Source organism: Chanos chanos, chromosome 3 (genome assembly GCF_902362185.1).
Source record: "Chanos chanos chromosome 3, fChaCha1.1, whole genome shotgun sequence".
NCBI classification, from domain to species: domain Eukaryota; kingdom Metazoa; phylum Chordata; class Actinopteri; order Gonorynchiformes; family Chanidae; genus Chanos; species Chanos chanos.
In genome coordinates, this window is record NC_044497.1 from 9,531,243 (window position 1) to 9,548,955 (window position 17,713).

The window sequence follows — 17,713 nt, forward strand, 5'->3', positions numbered from 1 at the left end:
TGCAAGGGTGAGGGGCCTCAAGATGAATGATTTTGCTAACAGTTGGACTCCAAGCGTCATACCCCATCCAAAGTTCTCAAAGCAAGAGAAACTTATCTCAAGATTCAAAACAAACTCCTCAGGGTTCTACTGCTGAAAATATGAGCTGCTGAAAAAGCAGTGACACAAATTTTCACACGTTCAGAAAGATTTTTCCAGCCATGTTCTCTTATTAGGCACTTTGAAGATACCACACAAATTAACAGATGGTCTGACAAATGTGATAAAAAAGTCTTGGAAACCTGCACTCTTCAAAGCCTCAAAGGTAAACATGAAACACGAGTTGTTGTTTTTTTTTGTTTTTTTTTTTTCGCCAACGTTAAAATGACTTTATGAACAGTTATATTTAAATTCTCTCTGCGTTTTGAAGTGGCTTCAAACGCAATTCCACGTCAGTGTGATGAGGGAGGGAGAGGGGTGGGGGTGAGGGTGGGGGGAGTGAATTGGTTTTAAAACGTTAGTAAAGGAGTGGTCCTTGGGGATAACAAAACCTTCATAAAGTCCTCAACGCGTCTCTCGAAAAGGCTAATTTGTCACTTGTCAAATGCAGATTTGGAGCCAAAGTCATTTTCTTCAGTAGTTCTGACTCTCTGGGGTCTGGTGCCGTCAGTTCTGATAGCGTCAGATAAGAGAGTGCTGAGGAGGACTTTGATGCTAAAAAGCTTCCTCTCCCCCCCGATGTACCATCGCGTGGAAATTGTCTCAGCATGAATACGCCCACAATGCACGTCCAGTCTCTTGGACTTTAAGCAAATAATTATCAAGGAGTGAATGTGTAAACCTGCTGTCGGTGGTGGCTTCCATGTTTCCACCTAACAGTTTGAAAGTATAGTTTAACACTCGATGAGCGTTAATTGACTAAGACGGTTTAACTAATTCTCAGAATCGTACACACACAGTTTCACTTTGCAAGTATTTTTCCACTTGTACTTTAAAAAAAAAAAAATATATATATATATATATATATATATGACCTGGAAACTTACTGGTCAGTAATGATAAAGGTTTTTGAGCCTTTTGCTGGGTCCTTTAAAAGCTTTTTCCATAACAGCACGTTCTGTACCGGAGAGGGGATTTTCTGTGGATTGCATTCCCTCCCACAGATACAGGCAGCGTTTAAACATTTGCATACTTGTTATTTCCATTTTGTCTTTTGTTCTGGATGAGATTATGGGTGTATAAAAAGCGTATAACCCCGGGGGCTACCAGAGAGGCTTGGGTTATAATAGACTTGGTCTTCAGCATTATTGACACACTGGAGATTAGTCATGGTGTCAGATTTATGAGCGTCATGAGCTGCAGAAAGTGAAAGTGTGTGTGTCTCATAGTTAAACTATAGCTGAGAGGCATATGGTGAGTGATGTTGTTTGGTTTGTGCTAGGCGCCGAACGGTTGGTTAAGAAATGACCTCTATCAGTGCGTTATACATGCTGCTTTGCCTTTGTAGACCGTCCAAACCACAGCATGGTGTGTATGGCTACTGCCGCAGCAAGAAAAAAAAAAAAAAAAAAAGAAAGAAAAAAAGAAAACTGGAATGTCATATCAAGGTCGCCTTTCCACACGCTGGGCTTTTACCAGGAACCTGGCCAGATTCCCCCCCCAAAAAAAGTATATTTACATTTATTCATTTAGCAGATGCTCTTATCCAGAGCTACTTAGGGGGAGAGAAAAACGGTACGCTCAGTTCATTTATAAAATAAGGTAAGTGCAGGTGCCTTTCAGGCCAAATAGTCCAGAGGGAAGTGACTGTAACACAAAGCTGCAATACAGGTTCCAGGCCAATGTAAGGGTGCAAAACTCAATAAGAAATCAATACAATGCAACGTCTCTGCAATCATGCAGTCGATGAGAGGAAAAAAATAAATAAAATACAAGACAGTGATGAAAGCTGGACACAACTTGCTATGTCGCCATATTCTGTTCACTTCAAACTTGCTTCACGTGAGAGAATATCCAAATGTCTTCTCCCCAGGCCCCCGGGCACCAGTGGAATATTGTCGTTAGTGTATGAGAGGGTGAAGGACTTCAGCAGTAAAAATATGAAATCTGATAGAATTGAACCCAACACCAGGAGATAACATGCAAATAAGGCTCAACATCACACACAAAAAAAGTCATATTAATTAAACCGAGATGAATTGGGAAGAAAAGGGGGATTAGTAGTGGGGGTTTTTTTTTCATTATGTTTATGCTTATGTTTTATTTGTCTGTGGGTGTCTCTAAAGAACCTCCTTCTGTTTTTGTCAAATGGTGAGGACCACAGCCATAGCCCCACACATTCAGCAGTGGAGCTCTCCCTGGAGCTCCTACAACTGCAGCTCCCATTGAAATGAACTCCTCACTCCATAAGCCTTCTTAATGTACCCCCCTGTTCTGACGTCTGTTCATTTAATCAAAGTTTAGGAACATCTTAACTATAATTAGCTTATCATTAATTTGGACTTTCTCAGCACTTGGCAGGAGTTATGCCTATTATTTTTTATTCATTCATTTATTTTTTCCCATTTGTGCACAGGCTAACAGAGAGGACATACATATATTTCGAAGGAAGAAATCAAATCTTCTATCTTAGTTTTCTGATTGTAAAAATCTCTCTTTTTTATGATCGCTTCATGATTCATCTGTGCATTTGTAACAGTTACACTGGTAAAACATCTCACTACTGCAATATCTGTGTAATAAGTGTGATGGGGGTTGTTAGGACACTCTCATCATATTCAGTGCATTTATTAAATATTAATGTAATTATTATTCACAGCGTGCCCTTATAAAGGAATCCCAGCATGAGTCATATACCGCAATGGTATGGGTTTGAAAAGCGAAAGCGAAATTTCTTGTCATCTCGCCAACGACTAGTTCACTTTATTACCGACACAAGATCACCCTCACCCTCTGAATTGTGCCTCTCTGGTTCCATTGAATCCTCAAGCTTAAACTGGTCGCCTTCCATTTTCTTCTTTCTCTTTTACATAACGGTCCACTATAAATACACGCTCACAACCAGTTGGGCATCTGTCATCGGATGGTCACCTTGCATTCAGTTAGATCAGCTGTGATGAAATCATTTCTGCTACGTTTCTCTCCCTTTTCTCCTGTCCTCGGGTTATAACGGGTCAGCTGTAATCTCGTCGAGAAGTGTAAAGCCAGTTCGGGAATCCTCATCTTCATCCTCCTCCTCCTCCTCCTCCTCCTCGGTGACATGCTCTTCCCAGTGAATCACAGATTAAGGTGGCCCACATGCATCCCAAGATGCCACCAGTCGGAAGGTGTCAAAGCAAGAGACCGTGGAGGTTTGATTATTTCACAGATGACAGAGTGAGAGTGTGACCTTTTTGGAGGTATGTACATTCCCAGAACCAATTGACCACATCAGAAAACTGTCCATAGCAGCCAGGACATGGCAACTGTGTACAACACTACAATGTCATCGCCACTGAGCACTTTTCTTGTTTTCAGTACTAGGATGTGAGACTCCCAGACAGTTTTTTTTTCTTTCTTTTTTTTTAACATCAGACCAAAGTCTCAGTATCTTCATGTTTATTAAGACTAATTAAGTTGAAATATATTTATCCTCTGTTCTAAACCTCTGTTATTGTGGAGAAAACAACAGATATGTCTCTGTTTCTCTTTCAGCCTTCAACATTCATCTTTAGCTTTGAAACCTTTTTCACTGAATATGCATCACAGAGACATGTAGGCTATCTTAGTTTATTTGCAAACGGTTTTGGGTGTATTTGTGATACTGATCTCTGAACAGTTCAACGCCTTTCAGGTTATCTGTTATCTTTAACAAAATCCGCGTGTGTTTAAGTCGGACACGTAGGGTACTCATTCCCGGAGGAATTGCATTGACCCAAACACCTTTCAGATTCATTCAGTTGTGTGCGTGCGTCATGGAAACCGAACATCGACGGAATCTATAGAAGCCACAAAGCAAACTGTGGCAAAGACTGACAAGCAAACATCAAAACAAAACCAGTTCGTGGTTCAAGACACAAAATGCGCTGCTGTAAAGCACGCAAGCTTTGTGTTATCCGAGTATGTTCGCTTCTCATTAAGATTCTCACCATAACGCTACCTGCGGGCGTATTGAGCCGCGTCATTCGTGCTCTCATTCCTATTGCTGTCAGCAGCCACACTTACACAGGATGACTTTAATACTGAATATAATTAGTAGGCTCCAAAAATAAGACAATGCCGTTTGCCGGCGCACTGACATTGCTAAGTACATATTCACTGCGGTTCACGCGGTAATTAGGCCTGTATTTGTGAAGTATCCAGAGAAAATATTAGAATACTGTTGTACTTTTTTTTTTTTTTTTTAAATCGCCATAGTTGTATTGCATCATGTAAGTAATATATTTTACGGCTTTGAACACATAAAGTGACGCCCACAGGTTATAACTGCTAACCTGAAATTGCTTTGTCAATGTGGCTTTCATTATATTTACTATGGTTATGCATAGCAGGTTTGTTCATCAAAAATGAAGGAACTTCAGAAACCTGGTACCAATTTTTAAATCACGGGTTTTCATTGAGGCATAAGTTGTTATTATGTCTGGTCTCTTAACCATCTGTTGTGAAATGAAGTGACCCAAAGCTGACTGAACCTCAGAGACAATCAAAACTTTATGGAGTGTTTTTAGCATACTCTCAGAACTCTCAGAGAACATGAGGGTTTTGTTTTGTTTTGTTTTGTCTTGTCTTTTCTTCCCCCAAGGATTCCTCTTAAAACCTTAAAACCCTTTTTCAACTGCTTTCCTGTTGGTCTTGGTACAATATGTAGCCATGATTCAATATCAATTCAAAAACTTCAAGCAGATCACCAGTAGAATGTTCATATATACTGTATATACTGTATGTGTATGTGTGTGTATGTATGTATGTGTATATATGTGTGTATATATGTGTGTAGATATACTGTATATATGTGTGTGTGTGTGTGTGTGTGTGTGTGTGTGTGTATGACTTGTCCTGTGTACACAACACACAATTTTGTCATATTGTTTACTTGCCTGGCTTACAACCAGTATTAAAATGATGATACCACTTCATTCTAATATTTTTGAATGATGGTGGGGTTCTTGAAATTCATTCACTGAGGAGAATGTAGCTTCTTACAATGTAATATGCCAAGGTCAAGCTACAGTTGAAAATAATGGCAGAAAAACAAAGGGATGTTTCTTTTATTTTTATTTATTTATTTATTTATTCATTTTTTACAAACTTGAATCAACACACTTGATATGCCGCATTGCCTACTGCTTCAAAAACGTGGGTTTGATTTCAAGGATCCTCTCGACTCTGAATCGGGAAGTGTCTCTTCTCAATCTAAATTACCCTCTTATTTACCCTCTATTTGATTGTCACACAGACTGATTACCTTTTGAGCCCAAGCAGAGTGCTCCACGAGGCCCTGAGAGGAATCTATTAGTGATGGCTCTAATACCGCACAGCCAACGGAAATTTTATTCAGAACGCCATCGCCCTCGGTGTAGGTCTACCAGGAGACACCAATCAAAAGGTTCGTTGTCCCCGTTGAAGCAAAAAAAAAAAAAAAAAAAATGGAATTCAGTTCCCATGTTGATTAGGAAAAGGGATTCGCAAGAAAACATGAGAGGGTATCCTTACTCTTGAGCTGCCACTCCCAATCCACACATCATCTCCTCTTCACTCTCTTCCAAAGGATGGGGGCTATTCTTCAAAGCCCCTCTGTTCTTTGACTGTGACAGAAATAATTATGTGTGCTGTAAGAGTAGACTTAATGAGGAGGATGCCCAGCAATAGCCCTCTGAAGAGATCTGTCAATAACCATGCACAGGGCACACAGAGTAAACGGTTAAGGCCAGTCCCCTGTGTGTGACGCACCACGTCTTATTTTCTGTGTAAAAAAAAAAGCGGGGGGGGGGGGCTCCGGTCCACAGCGCTTATGTGGAATGGACTGTTTTTGAGGTGCAAATATCCTAAAACGGTTTGATATGGAAAAGGGATACACTGGTTAGTAAAACCCGTTTCACTTTATTTTTTGGTAAATGGGTGCAGATGTAACATTGTCTTACAATGGAGCATGCCTGCTATGTTGCACACATATATGCTAATCCACACCCACTTAAAAATACAATATCACTAAAAAGTAGAATCATGGTCACTTCATGGTCACTTTTTAAGTGCAGCAGTATACAATTTACTCGAATAATAAACATATTTAATAATGTTTTTAGGTATTATCTCCAAATGCTTCTTAATAGAAATCCATTTTTTCAAGGATATTAAGTTACAATATTTGTCATAGTAGCAAAAATCAAGCTAATGTCAGACGGGTTCATTCTGTAATGAAACTAAGGCATCAGTGCCACCTTGTGGACGAAAACGGAATTATTTGTTAAACGTAATCATTACCCGGAAGTGATTGCTTGTGACCTGACATGTCTCAAAAAGCAAAGCACGTGTGTAGTATGCTGGAGAACGCAAAATGGCTGCTTGCAGTATTGAAGACGTGTTGGCGAAAGTAGAACGAGATGAAGCTGAAAAACTCAAAAGTATAACGGTTCAAAAAGAACTGGATCTCGAGTTTGATGCTGGTAATTTGCTCGCGTTGGACAAGAATCGTATAGATGTCAGCGATTTTAAACAGCAGAAAAAAGACGACTTTCTACGCTCCTTGGCACGAGACAACACGCAGCTCCTAATCAACGAGATATGGAAACATCCTACAGAAAGAGTCGAGGAGGTAATCGTCGTGAAACTTCCAGAACCAACAACCGTCTTACCCAGGGAGAAACCGGCACCTAAACCGAGGCCTCCAACAAAATGGGAAGAGTTTGCTAAGTTGAAGGGTATTCAAAAGAAGAAGAAAACAAACCTGGTCTGGGACGAGGTCCATAAAGAGTGGAGAAGACGCTGGGGATACAAGCGTGCTAAGGATGGCACGAAAGAATGGTTGATCGAAGTTCCTGAAAATGCAGATCCAAATGAGGATCAGTTTGCCAAACGGAACAAAGAAAAGAAAGAGAGGGTGGCAAAGAACGAGTTTAATCGTCTTAGGAATATTGCCAGAGCTCAAAAGCTTAAAGTGCCTGGTGTTGGGCTACCCCCTGCTAGCCAGCAGTCAAAAACGGAACTGGCACAAGCAGTCAATATAGCCAAAATATCCACAGCCTCTGTGGGCAAATTTCAGGACAGTCTACCGAAGGAAAAAGCTCCGAGGAACACGGGGAAAAGGAGAAAATTCCAACCCGTTATTGGCGACTTTGCCGATGAGAAACAAAAACAGCTGGACATTTTGAAAATAATGGACAGCAAAAAGCCGCGTCTTGATATCACCAAGGCGGTGAATAAGCAAATGAGAGAGGAGGACATGGAAGCGGCAGCAAAACGTAGAAAAGAGTCAGCAAGAAAGGGGCGAAGAGGGCACATGTCAGGGAGGGGTAAAGGTAGTGCCCCTGGTAAGGGAAAGGGGAAAGCGGCTAAAGGCAAGGGACGCAATCCTCGTGCTAAGCAGGGGAAGCACTAACATGAACTTTGCATTCTGAATCATGTGCTTGAACTGATGTTGGACATGTCATGGTCAACAGTGATGAAAGGCACTTCTGCTTGTCTTAAATGTTTAAGTGCCTTGTTACAGACGCTTGAACCAAGTCAACTGATTGACAGCTGACGTATTTCAATGTCAGCAACATGTTCAGCAGTTTATCTTACGTTCTCGTAAACGCTGTATACAATGTGTCCATTTTGTGATATGACTGATGAGCATCTGTGTAATCGTTAAAGTAATTTGTTCGGTCTAAAATAAATTGCTTCATTCTGACCTGCGCACATTGAGTTTTTGTATAATGTAAATGAAGTGCAAGTATCGTTTTTCCACTTAAAATGTGTCCAAAAGGACTGAACCAAAAGCATTGTCAACTGTTTTTTATTCATCAGAATATTACGTCACTGTCTGTTTAGTTCCACAAAATAAATAAATTATGGTTATGGACATGGCTGAGAAGATTTAATTAAGTTTTGTTATTAACTTATTTGATTACTCATGTGAGGTATTGGAGTGAATACAAGCTGCTGTTCAGATCGGGGGTTTTTTGTTGTTGTTTTTTAATGTACTCTCCTCTAACATGTTGTGGCTTAATTAGTATTTAGAACAATTTAAATGAGTCATCACCTTTCACAGGTACACAAATCAAGAATAATTGTATTCGTAGAAACGGCTTATGTAATGGGGCTTGCAGATTACCTGCAACACATTATGTAAAGGGTGTCTTTGCACTAAGAATGTGTCAGCGCAGTGAAGTGCGCCAGTTTTACTGAAGTTTCCATGTGCGCGGCCAAAAGTACGCTAAAAATATCTAAGCAACACGCACAGTAAACAACTAGAAATCCTGCACAAATTCATTTCCGTTCATTTTGAGTGGACGTATGACACGAAGAGAACGCCTCCTATAGGTGACCGTTGGTATTTTTAGGCTGCTGATGAGGCCAGTTGACAAAGCATCTTGTCTTTTTATAAAAATGAGGCATACGTTCCTTTCTCATTGTGACAGTTGTGTATTAATATGTTGTTTCATATATTCGACTGGACTATGTTTTTAAACACATACCGCTGGTAGGTTTTAGGGCTGACACTGATACATATACTGACTGAGGATTAAGAAGTGAGTTTGTGCCCTGCAGGCCAGAGGCTGTAATCTGTAGTCAAGCGTTTTACCTCAGCTGTGAGGTCACCAGGCTATTAGGTTCATTCACTAAGTGGACTCCAGTCTCTGAACCACACCTAGCTCCTCCCCTACCCTGCCACTGAATGAGGGATCAGCAGTGAACTATTTTAGCCAGCCTTACAGAGATCATGACAACGTCAAAACTAACATGAACAAGCATCCTCGATGATTCTATACACTGGTAAATTGGACACAACAAACTATTTGAAAAGCCCAATGCTTCAAGTGTTATATGCTGAAAATGTACAAAATAGTTTTTTGGTCATTTAATAGGAGCTGTTTTTCATTAAAAAAAAAAAAATTAACTCATTTATTATGTGTCGGCATTTGTAGGGTCATGTGCAATGGGCAACCATGTGTGTTTATTAAAATCTTTAAGAGTTTGTGCTTCTTTTCCGACTGACTGCACATTTCAGCCCTCGTGCATTTGATGGATGCTGTTTGACCACTGACATCAACCCAGAGCAAAGCCGGGGGACTTGGAGGGGCAGGGGGGTGGGTTCCCATCTGTTGCTTGCTATAGAACAGTTCAAAACATCATTTACATAACTACCTCAGTTCTTACTCACCCGTATGGCCAGAAAATTAGAGCACCATGAACAGCATAATCAAGAAATCTATCTGACCCAACAATTTCTGAACCATACTGGGACAACAGGATTGTTGTACTAATGAGCCATATGGAAATTAGACGAAGGACATATTATTTCAGGTCACCTTTCACAAGATGACAGTAAGCACTAAACATTTCATTTAATATAACTTTTGGAGAATTCTTTTGATTCTTTTTTTTTTTTTTGGGGGGGGGGGGGGGGCGCATTGACTTAAGAAGTGGAGCTGTGTTAATGATAAAGTCATAATAGAGTTGTACTGAGCTCAAAAATTGAATTTGGAATATCAAAGGATGTCAATTCGTCTCCAGTTTGGGAGTGAGTACGCAACTGCACCACTGTATACTTCAATATTTCAAATTCACACTTGAAGGTGTCACTTTGTTACCAAATAATACCTCAAAGGTGAGAATATGGCAAAATGCGATCTATATGTGTTTTTGTGTGCCTGTGTACGTACAGTGCGTGCGTGAGTGGGCCTAAATATATGCGGGCATGGATTAGTGAGTTTATTTAAAGAGGAGAATGAGATAAGCAGAGTGTCAGTGTCGCTGAGACACAGGGCTGCAGAATGCAGCACATCTACATGCAGAGCAATGAGCACTTTGAAGTTTTTACTACCGTTTTCTCTCCTCAAGGTAAGTCGCTAGGCAACAACGCTGGCAGTTTGCATAGAATCTGCTGTAGAAAACACAATATTTTTTATAATCATGGAAGTTCATCGGACAGATGTTTCAAACTGTAGTTATAGAAATTAAGTCGTGCTAAACTTCGTTCCTCATCGAACTCAAGGCTAGTGTTGAATGTTCAATCATAGCCTAAGTTGGCTCGGTGATGGTATTGAAAATTGTTGGTTTGGAAGGATAATTTGATTAATGATGTGTTCATCTGAACTGTACATCACTGAATTAGATTATTCTAACTGCAGTGTAAACGTGCATTATGAAAAGAAGAGAAAATATCTAGAGCATATATTTAGTATTATGCTGAAAGTTAGAAATAATTGCAGTAGTGTTTTGTATGTATTTGCATTCAGCAATTTTCCAACACTTTCTTTCCATCTGATAGTTAACAGAGCAAGGCATCGACCAAGACCTGATGGAAACGACAAGGTAACTCCTTTTTCTCTTAAAAAAAATAATTTAATTAATCATAAAAGTGATTTTTTGGATTGATCATAAAACTCATAAATCCATCTGAAGATTGTACCTACAGGACAACATATAAAAAAAAAAAATCTGCAAAGCTCATAAGAAAATTATACACCTGATAATTCAAGAATCACTCATGTGTCATGCAATCTGACAGTTTATGATTATATTTCGAAGAACCCGTTGCCTTTATTTCTGTAGTTATTTGAGACTAAAAGAAAAGTACTTTAACATATACCGTTAGTAGATGCCAGCTGAGCGTTGTACTTGTAGATACACAAGCCAAGCCACAATCCGTTCCCTGAATGGCTAATCCTTCTTAGATCGTACTCTTCATTGAAAGTAGAAGGCAATTCTGTTAATCAAGTTAATTAATCTCTCTCATGAAAGAGGCGTTAAAATTGTCACCTGGCTGCAACCGTGAGATTGTTTTAAACGCAATGTGTGTTTTGTCCACTAGGTGGTAGTAACACACAAGTACAAACCACATTGGCCCGATGAGCTGGAACTCGCAGAGGGCGATGTCATTCAAGTTTTGTCAAAACATGAAGAATCAAGGTGGTTTGGACGCCTCCCGAACGGACAGCAGGGACACTTCCCCGCCTCTTATGTCCTCGAGCTGAGTCATGACATACATCAGGTGAGCAAAAACAAACGTCAGTCAAAAGGCGTTTCCTTATAGTTAGGAAGCAAAGACCTTGAAAACGGTTTTAATGAGTTGAAGCTATTTTCATACAGTGTATCATACTACACCATACTCTTCGACATAGACAGTATGTAGAATAATATAAGATGGTTTCTTGTCTGATAACTTCTTGCATAGCGGGTATTAGCATGTTACATAAAACATGGTTCGTGTGAGGTCTGTGATACAGAGTGCGCGTAATCCTCCTTGATCTGTAATTGTTTTGTTTGTGTTCCTAGAGGGATGAATCCAGTGGTACTATCTGGGGCTCAAGGAGACGGAGCTCAGGCCAAGCTGGATCTGTAGAGGTCCTGAGGGACTGCTCAGGGTGAGTGTGCAGCTAACCGCACTGTGCTGCTCTCTGTCACACACACACACACACACACACATCCAAACCTACCCCCCCTCACTGCTGAGGCAGCTGCTCCTCCCTGTCTAAAAACCACCCCCATCCCCACTCCACCCAGCACACCCAAACAGGTGGCCCATCTCGTACCTCATTAGCTAACAATGCACACAGATAGCATGCCGGCCCCGATCAATTCTCGCCCCGCCCCTTTCTCCACAGCTTTGCATTAACTCTGGACACAAAGTGTCCAGGCTGTGTAACGATATGGAGTTTTGCATTTTAGGGGTAGCAAACATTTACTGTGCACCACATTTGAAATAACAAAAATAAACCAAAAGGACGATTGAAGACAGCATTGCCAAATTCTAGCGTACAATATTATGTTATTGAAACATTTTAAAAGTTAATTTCACACTTTACTTTTATTCTTTTCTACTATCATTTTTAATGCTGTCGCTCCTCCGTTCACGGTTACTGAAGTATCCATCTGAGTTGACTTAACTCTGATGGCTGTATTTAGGCTGGGTGTGTGTGTTGTCGAAGGTGAGGAGGCTGCTGATGAGGTGTGTGTGTGTGTGTGTGTGTGTGTGTGTGTGGTGACGGTCCTTTCTGAACAGGCCCGGGCTGCGGTCCGAACAGCCCCGTGCTTGTCTTGTCTCAAAGCGGTGGAATCTGGGTCAGCAGGAATAAACAGGCCCTTTGTGTTTGTTGTTTCCTCTTTGTGTCCCACCCCCCCCCCCCCTTTCCCTCAGCGGACGCAGGCCTGAGGCCCCCAGAGGTGGAGGAGGGGAGGAGGGTCCTTTCCTGGCGCTTTCGCGCGAGGCCCAGACCCCAGCTACGGCCCACAGCTCCCCCAGTCTGCTCCACAGGATCCTGTCCAAGCACCGCAGGAAGAGCCAGTGCCAGGGGGCCACCAACAGGGCTTTTGAGCCCGACTGAATAGCTCTGATTGCAGGATGGTTCAGAATGCATCAGAGAGAGAGAGAGAGAGAAAGAGAGAGAGGGGTCCGGGGAACTTGAGTACTGTAGCTTCTTTTTTCTTTTCTTTTCTTTTCTTTTCTTTTCTTTTCTTTTCTTTTCTTTTTATAAAATGATGATGTGTTTCACTGCCTGAATGATTCAAGTTTTGCAATCTGTGTCACTTGGGTAGCACCAAATAAAGAGTGTGGACATACATTCATACAGTGTGCGAATACACTGTGACTCAGTGGAATTTTATGTTCTACAAAAATGACCCCACCCCATAAATTCTGGTTTGAATGTGAAATGAAGGGTGAAAACCCCTTTAATTTATGGTATTTCTATGAAAGATCTAATTGTACCAACAGTCTTTTTTTCTTGAGCCATGCGGTTTTCCATGAATCATTGTGCTGTGTTAAAGCTGAACTTTCTCCCTTTATTCAGTGATTATTTCATAGCTCTCTTCTTTCAATCAAATGTTAGGTGTAAATTAAATATACAGTTATGACTATATATGTTCAGCTGAATACGCAAAGCCACTGTTTTATATTTTGCAGCATCAATTTTGCTTATTTCGGTAACCTAGAAAAATCAGATGAAATTTTAAGTGTGTAAATGTTCAAGCTTAGAGAACTTCATTACTATGTTGCCACGGTAACGGATAACTCAAAAACAGATCCTGTTCTATTAAGTTTCCTGTTCTGTCACTGTTCAGACTACTTTACTCAGCGCAGGTGCACGAGGAAAGCAAGCTAAACACTCACCAGCTGGTAAACTCAGCAAATACACAGAGAGACAAACTACATGTCATACTTCAAGCCTTTTCATGGTGGAATGGCAGAATAGGAGTTATTGGAGAAAAAAGCAGAGAAACACACACACACACACACACACACATATACATGGTCACTCACACCCAGATGCACATGCACCTTTATCTTGAGGACCCCCATAATCCCCTGCGGCACCTCAAATTAGGACCACCGAATACAGATTAAGACCAGCAAACATCAGTAGTGAAGTAGATTCAGTAATCTCCGAAAGTCATAAACCAAAAGATTAAGTTTCCCCCTGACTTGAAGTAACTGACTTGCTAATGGATTTAGGATAATATAATAATATAATAAGGTGCTTGAGCCATCTGCTGAGTGGAGCTTAACCCATGAGTGAGACAGCGGCTTTCTCCTGCTCTCTGCTTCGGGACTCTGAGAGCGTCTCATTAGTCCTAATCCAGCTACCCGTTCGGTCTCTGCTGCTGTCAGGCAAGTGGCCTGCTTCTGGCGCCATCAGAATGAGTTCAGTTAAAAGGAGAACTTTAGTTAGCACAGGATGCAAACACACACACACACACACACACACACACAAACACGCACACAAGTTTGCCTTTGTATCATACTGGGGAACTTTCAGATTTGATTTCGGTTTTACTCAAACTAAAGATTTGTAGACTCACCATGATCACGAACAGTAATGTCTTTTTAAACGTGTTTTCCCACGCGCTGAGCCCTTATTTGTCAGATATGTATACTCTCTGGAGATCATTTGATCCAAACAATGCCACAAGAACAAGAACCAGTCCCTCACCCAAAGGCACTCACACATTAACACACAATGCAGTGATTATTCAACAGTTGTTTTTTTTCTTTTCTTTTTTTTTTTTTACTTCTCTTTTTTAAGAGATGCAGGGTTCACCTCTGTGACAGCTGGTGTGTGGAGCCCACCTGAGTGGAGCAGCTGCCATACAGAAAAAGAGAGAGAGACGGCAAACACTTTTCTTGTGCCCCACCCAGAAAACACCAAGTCACCATTAGGCTTCCTGCCCATTCTGCAGGTGTCTATCCTCCAGAATGACCTATTCAAAAACCCAGCTTTCCTCTGTGCGCAGAGCACTGTTTCACCATCTCTGATTACACCCTCCAGGTGTCTGAGCAGCAGCTAAATTACCCTGGCCACTGGGACACATTCACTTCACTCAATAACAAATACCTGTTAGCCAGATACACCTGTTCTATATTTTTATAAAATAAAACAAAATAAAATATTTGTTTCATATACTCACCCTATATAAAAAAAAATCAGTCTCAATGTATGTATTTGCACTACCTCTCTCTCTCTTTTTCTCTCTCTCTCACCATGTTAAACGCTTGACCATCACTGTGTGAGCAGCCAGTTTAAACTCTCAGCAGTGGCCAGTGTAAAAGCCTGTGGAAACATTGACCTATATAGTGCAGACAGGGCCAGGCTCCGGTGGAGGAGCCTCAGGCTTTCCCGCCTCAACAGCCCAGTGCTCTGTGACTGGGTGCCTGCCAGATGACTGGGCCTGTCACTGCTATAATGGCCTGCCATCTGCTGTCTGGCACACACAAAGGCTGGCAGTGTGCACACAGGCTGGGGGGGAGGGGCATCAAGGGGACAGGTCTGTACCCTGCCACATGCTGCTCTAGCACCCCTCACACTGCACACACACACACACACACACGCACGCACGCACACACGCATGCATCCGTGCATAGTCAAATATGCGCTGTTGTGTATTGTCAGTAAGGGATGGATCTATCTGGTATTGTCGCTTAGCATATCTTCATCACGCTCTGTCCTTTGAGAATGTGCTGGTACTTACAAAGATTTATAGTAAATGACAAAGTCTGTTAACCTTGGTGTTCAGCAAAGAGAACAGTAATCCTGACATTCATAGTCCTGAGATAGTAGCCCTCAATGTCAAAGCCCTGATGTGCATCTACAGCAGGTTCACTGGTGTTAAACTGCGTCTATATGTCTTTATGAATTCTGCACAGGTCAGTGTGGATTACATAAACACTTTTGGAGTGTTAACATTCAGCAGAGAAAGTCCAACTATGAAAGTACTGGAAAACAGCATCCTTCTACGACAAACTGTAAAAACTGTAACACTATAAGTGCTAGAAGCTAAAAGCTCTGAACAGAATCCTGCACAAGTCCAGGAAATTTTAGACTTGGAAACATCGTACAAATGATCTGTGTTATGTATTCTTCCGGCAGATACATTGGCTCAGCCTTTGCATGCGTTTGATCACAACCATTACGGTCCACGGCGTAACAGGTGTTTCGCGTTCCGCTAATCGCCACTTCACGGTCCCAGTGCGTCTACAGCTGCACTCACGCGCACACACTGTACAAATTCATTAACAATTAAGCAATCAGGAGCCCAGTGGCTCTTGGAGATCTCTCAAGCCAGCGTTGACCATCTGAAGGGACAAAACGGCCCATGTCCTTTCAGCCCAGAGGAGAGACTGATTGAGAGCACATGTGCCGTGGACTTGTATTGGCTCTCGCCAGCAGAAGGCATGTCAGTGGGGCCTTGCGCCCTTCCATTCAGGGGCAATTGAGTGAATGGGCCTGTAAAACTAACAGACTTGGAGAACAATGGAGCCAAAAGACATTATTTCACGGGTGAATGGGTCCCTTTAGCCTCAGCAGCTGACCTGTGGGGAGGCCTCTTGTTTCTCGGAGGTGGTGTGTGTCCACGGCCCATGATGGCAACACACTCCAGTCCACTAACGAGGGACAGGGCATTTACAGTCAACCATATGTATACACACACACACACACCATACCTTCAACAACACTGTCAGAGCCACCTGGGCTCAGGCCAGTGACATGAGGTGAAGGAGCCTAACAGAAAAGCAGGAGATAGTAGAATCCAGAAGAGGTTAAGAGAAATTTTCAGGCAAAACTGGTATGATATGAAGATGGGAGTTTGTATTGATTCAGACTAAAGATTTATGTATTTTTGAAGGGAAGATTCTCAGATGAATAATTTCACAGTAATTTATTCTTCAATTTTTTTTATTATGACTTTGATAGCCATGAGCTAGTTACCTTTAAAAACAGATGAAAAAACTCGCAACTCATTCTCTCCGTAATGTTTGACAACGAAAAGAACTGACACCACAGTAACATAATGCAAATAGCATTTTATTTCCTCTGGTGTAGTACATGGATTACAGATAGTTATTGGCAAGAATTGTGTGGTATCAAAGAGGCAAGTTGTAGTCCTTCAGCCCAAAATACTGTCCTATGAGAGATTAAATATTGTGTAAGTGAAAATGTGTATATTATTTTTCCAGAAATAACTTGTGTACTGCCCTTTCATGCATTTCAAAACTGCTACATGTACTCACATCCCTCACAACCTAGGATTAGGTGGTTGAGTGTTAGAAAACTGACTTTTACATACACAACTTCAGACCGAACAAGACAGAAACACAGAAACATACATACACGCACTGAACCAATTACAACAAACAAAGTACAAATATACATATTTAGGTGTTATCTGCAGTTCAACCAAATGTTAAAAATCAAATGTTTTTCTTTAAGCAAATAACATGGAACTGGAGCGAGGGATCGACACAGTTCTTCTGTGGGGCTCTGCAAAAAAACAAACAAAGAAAAACAAACAAACAAAAAACAAACAAACAAAAACAATATCTTTATCAGATCTTCGTTTCTCCTGTGTTCACTCTCGTTTCACGTCCGACAACATGACCGGGAGATCTCAGATCGGCATGTTTCAAAAAAACAGGCTTCAAAAACAGCTGAAAAAGAAGCCTTTGTACGTCATACAATCTGTTTCCCTTCAATACAAAGTACCCACTGAGTGTCTGATAAAAACAATACGAACACATGTCAGGATCCTTCTCTTGTTGTCCAGCTGTTTGTACTAATGCAAAAAGACAATAATGAGAACAAAAACATTCATTTACTTGTGGTGACCACACATCACCACAAACACGAGGGTTATCTACCATATGCAACATGTTTCATTGAATTTGGCGGCAAAGCAGGGGTGGGGGGGGGGGGGGGGGGGTCCTATAGCTTAAAACGATAGTATCTGTGTTTTCTATCCTTTGTGCAAGATCCCGGATACGGACCACCGGTGACAGCAGCGTCAATCAGCTGCTCCACAGCAGCATCACGGAGCGACACAGAAAGACTAACGAAACGAAAATTACGACGTCCAAATTACGCCCCCCGTCAAAAAACGCCTTCATAACACGTCAGTGTTTCACTGTCACGCGCACTCTGACATTCAGCCATCAAAACCCATTAAAAAAAAAAAAAAAAAAAAAAAAAGGTCAAAATCATGTTACAAACACACAAATGTAAACTCTATGAGATAAACCAAAAAAAATACGAGCCAACAAACCAACATTTAAACGATTAAA

General features: G+C 41.3%; 2 protein-coding genes across 2 annotated transcripts; both read left to right on the forward strand.

The window, feature by feature from the left end:
• The first annotated feature begins 6,511 nt into the window (after positions 1-6,511).
• Positions 6,512-7,978, forward strand: rrs1 (ribosome biogenesis regulator 1 homolog). The gene has a single exon (XM_030769036.1). It carries the CDS (start codon positions 6,512-6,514, stop codon positions 7,550-7,552), a length of 1,041 nt encoding a protein of 346 aa, XP_030624896.1. The 3' UTR covers positions 7,553-7,978.
• A 1,954-nt stretch (positions 7,979-9,932) lies between these two features.
• On the forward strand, positions 9,933-12,485 carry LOC115806464 (vexin). The gene is made up of 5 exons (XM_030767167.1): positions 9,933-9,999; positions 10,430-10,473; positions 10,973-11,152; positions 11,437-11,525; positions 12,299-12,485. The coding sequence occupies exons 1-5, from the start codon at positions 9,933-9,935 to the stop codon at positions 12,483-12,485; spliced, it is 567 nt and encodes a 188-aa protein (XP_030623027.1).
• The last annotated feature ends 5,228 nt before the right edge of the window (positions 12,486-17,713 follow it).

What these genes read in the sequence shown, in the direction of transcription:
- rrs1 (XM_030769036.1), top strand. Translation starts at nt 6,512, where the DNA reads ATGGCTGCTTGCAGTATTGAAGACGTGTTGGCGAAAGTAGAACGAGAT.
- LOC115806464 (XM_030767167.1), top strand. Translation starts at nt 9,933, where the DNA reads ATGCAGCACATCTACATGCAGAGCAATGAGCACTTTGAAGTTTTTACT. An exon ending in GACCTGATGGAAACGACAAG is followed by an intron (nt 10,474 to 10,972) that starts GTAACTCCTTTT and finishes TTTGTCCACTAG; the next exon opens with GTGGTAGTAACACACAAGTA. An exon ending in TGAGTCATGACATACATCAG is followed by an intron (nt 11,153 to 11,436) that starts GTGAGCAAAAAC and finishes TTGTGTTCCTAG; the next exon opens with AGGGATGAATCCAGTGGTAC.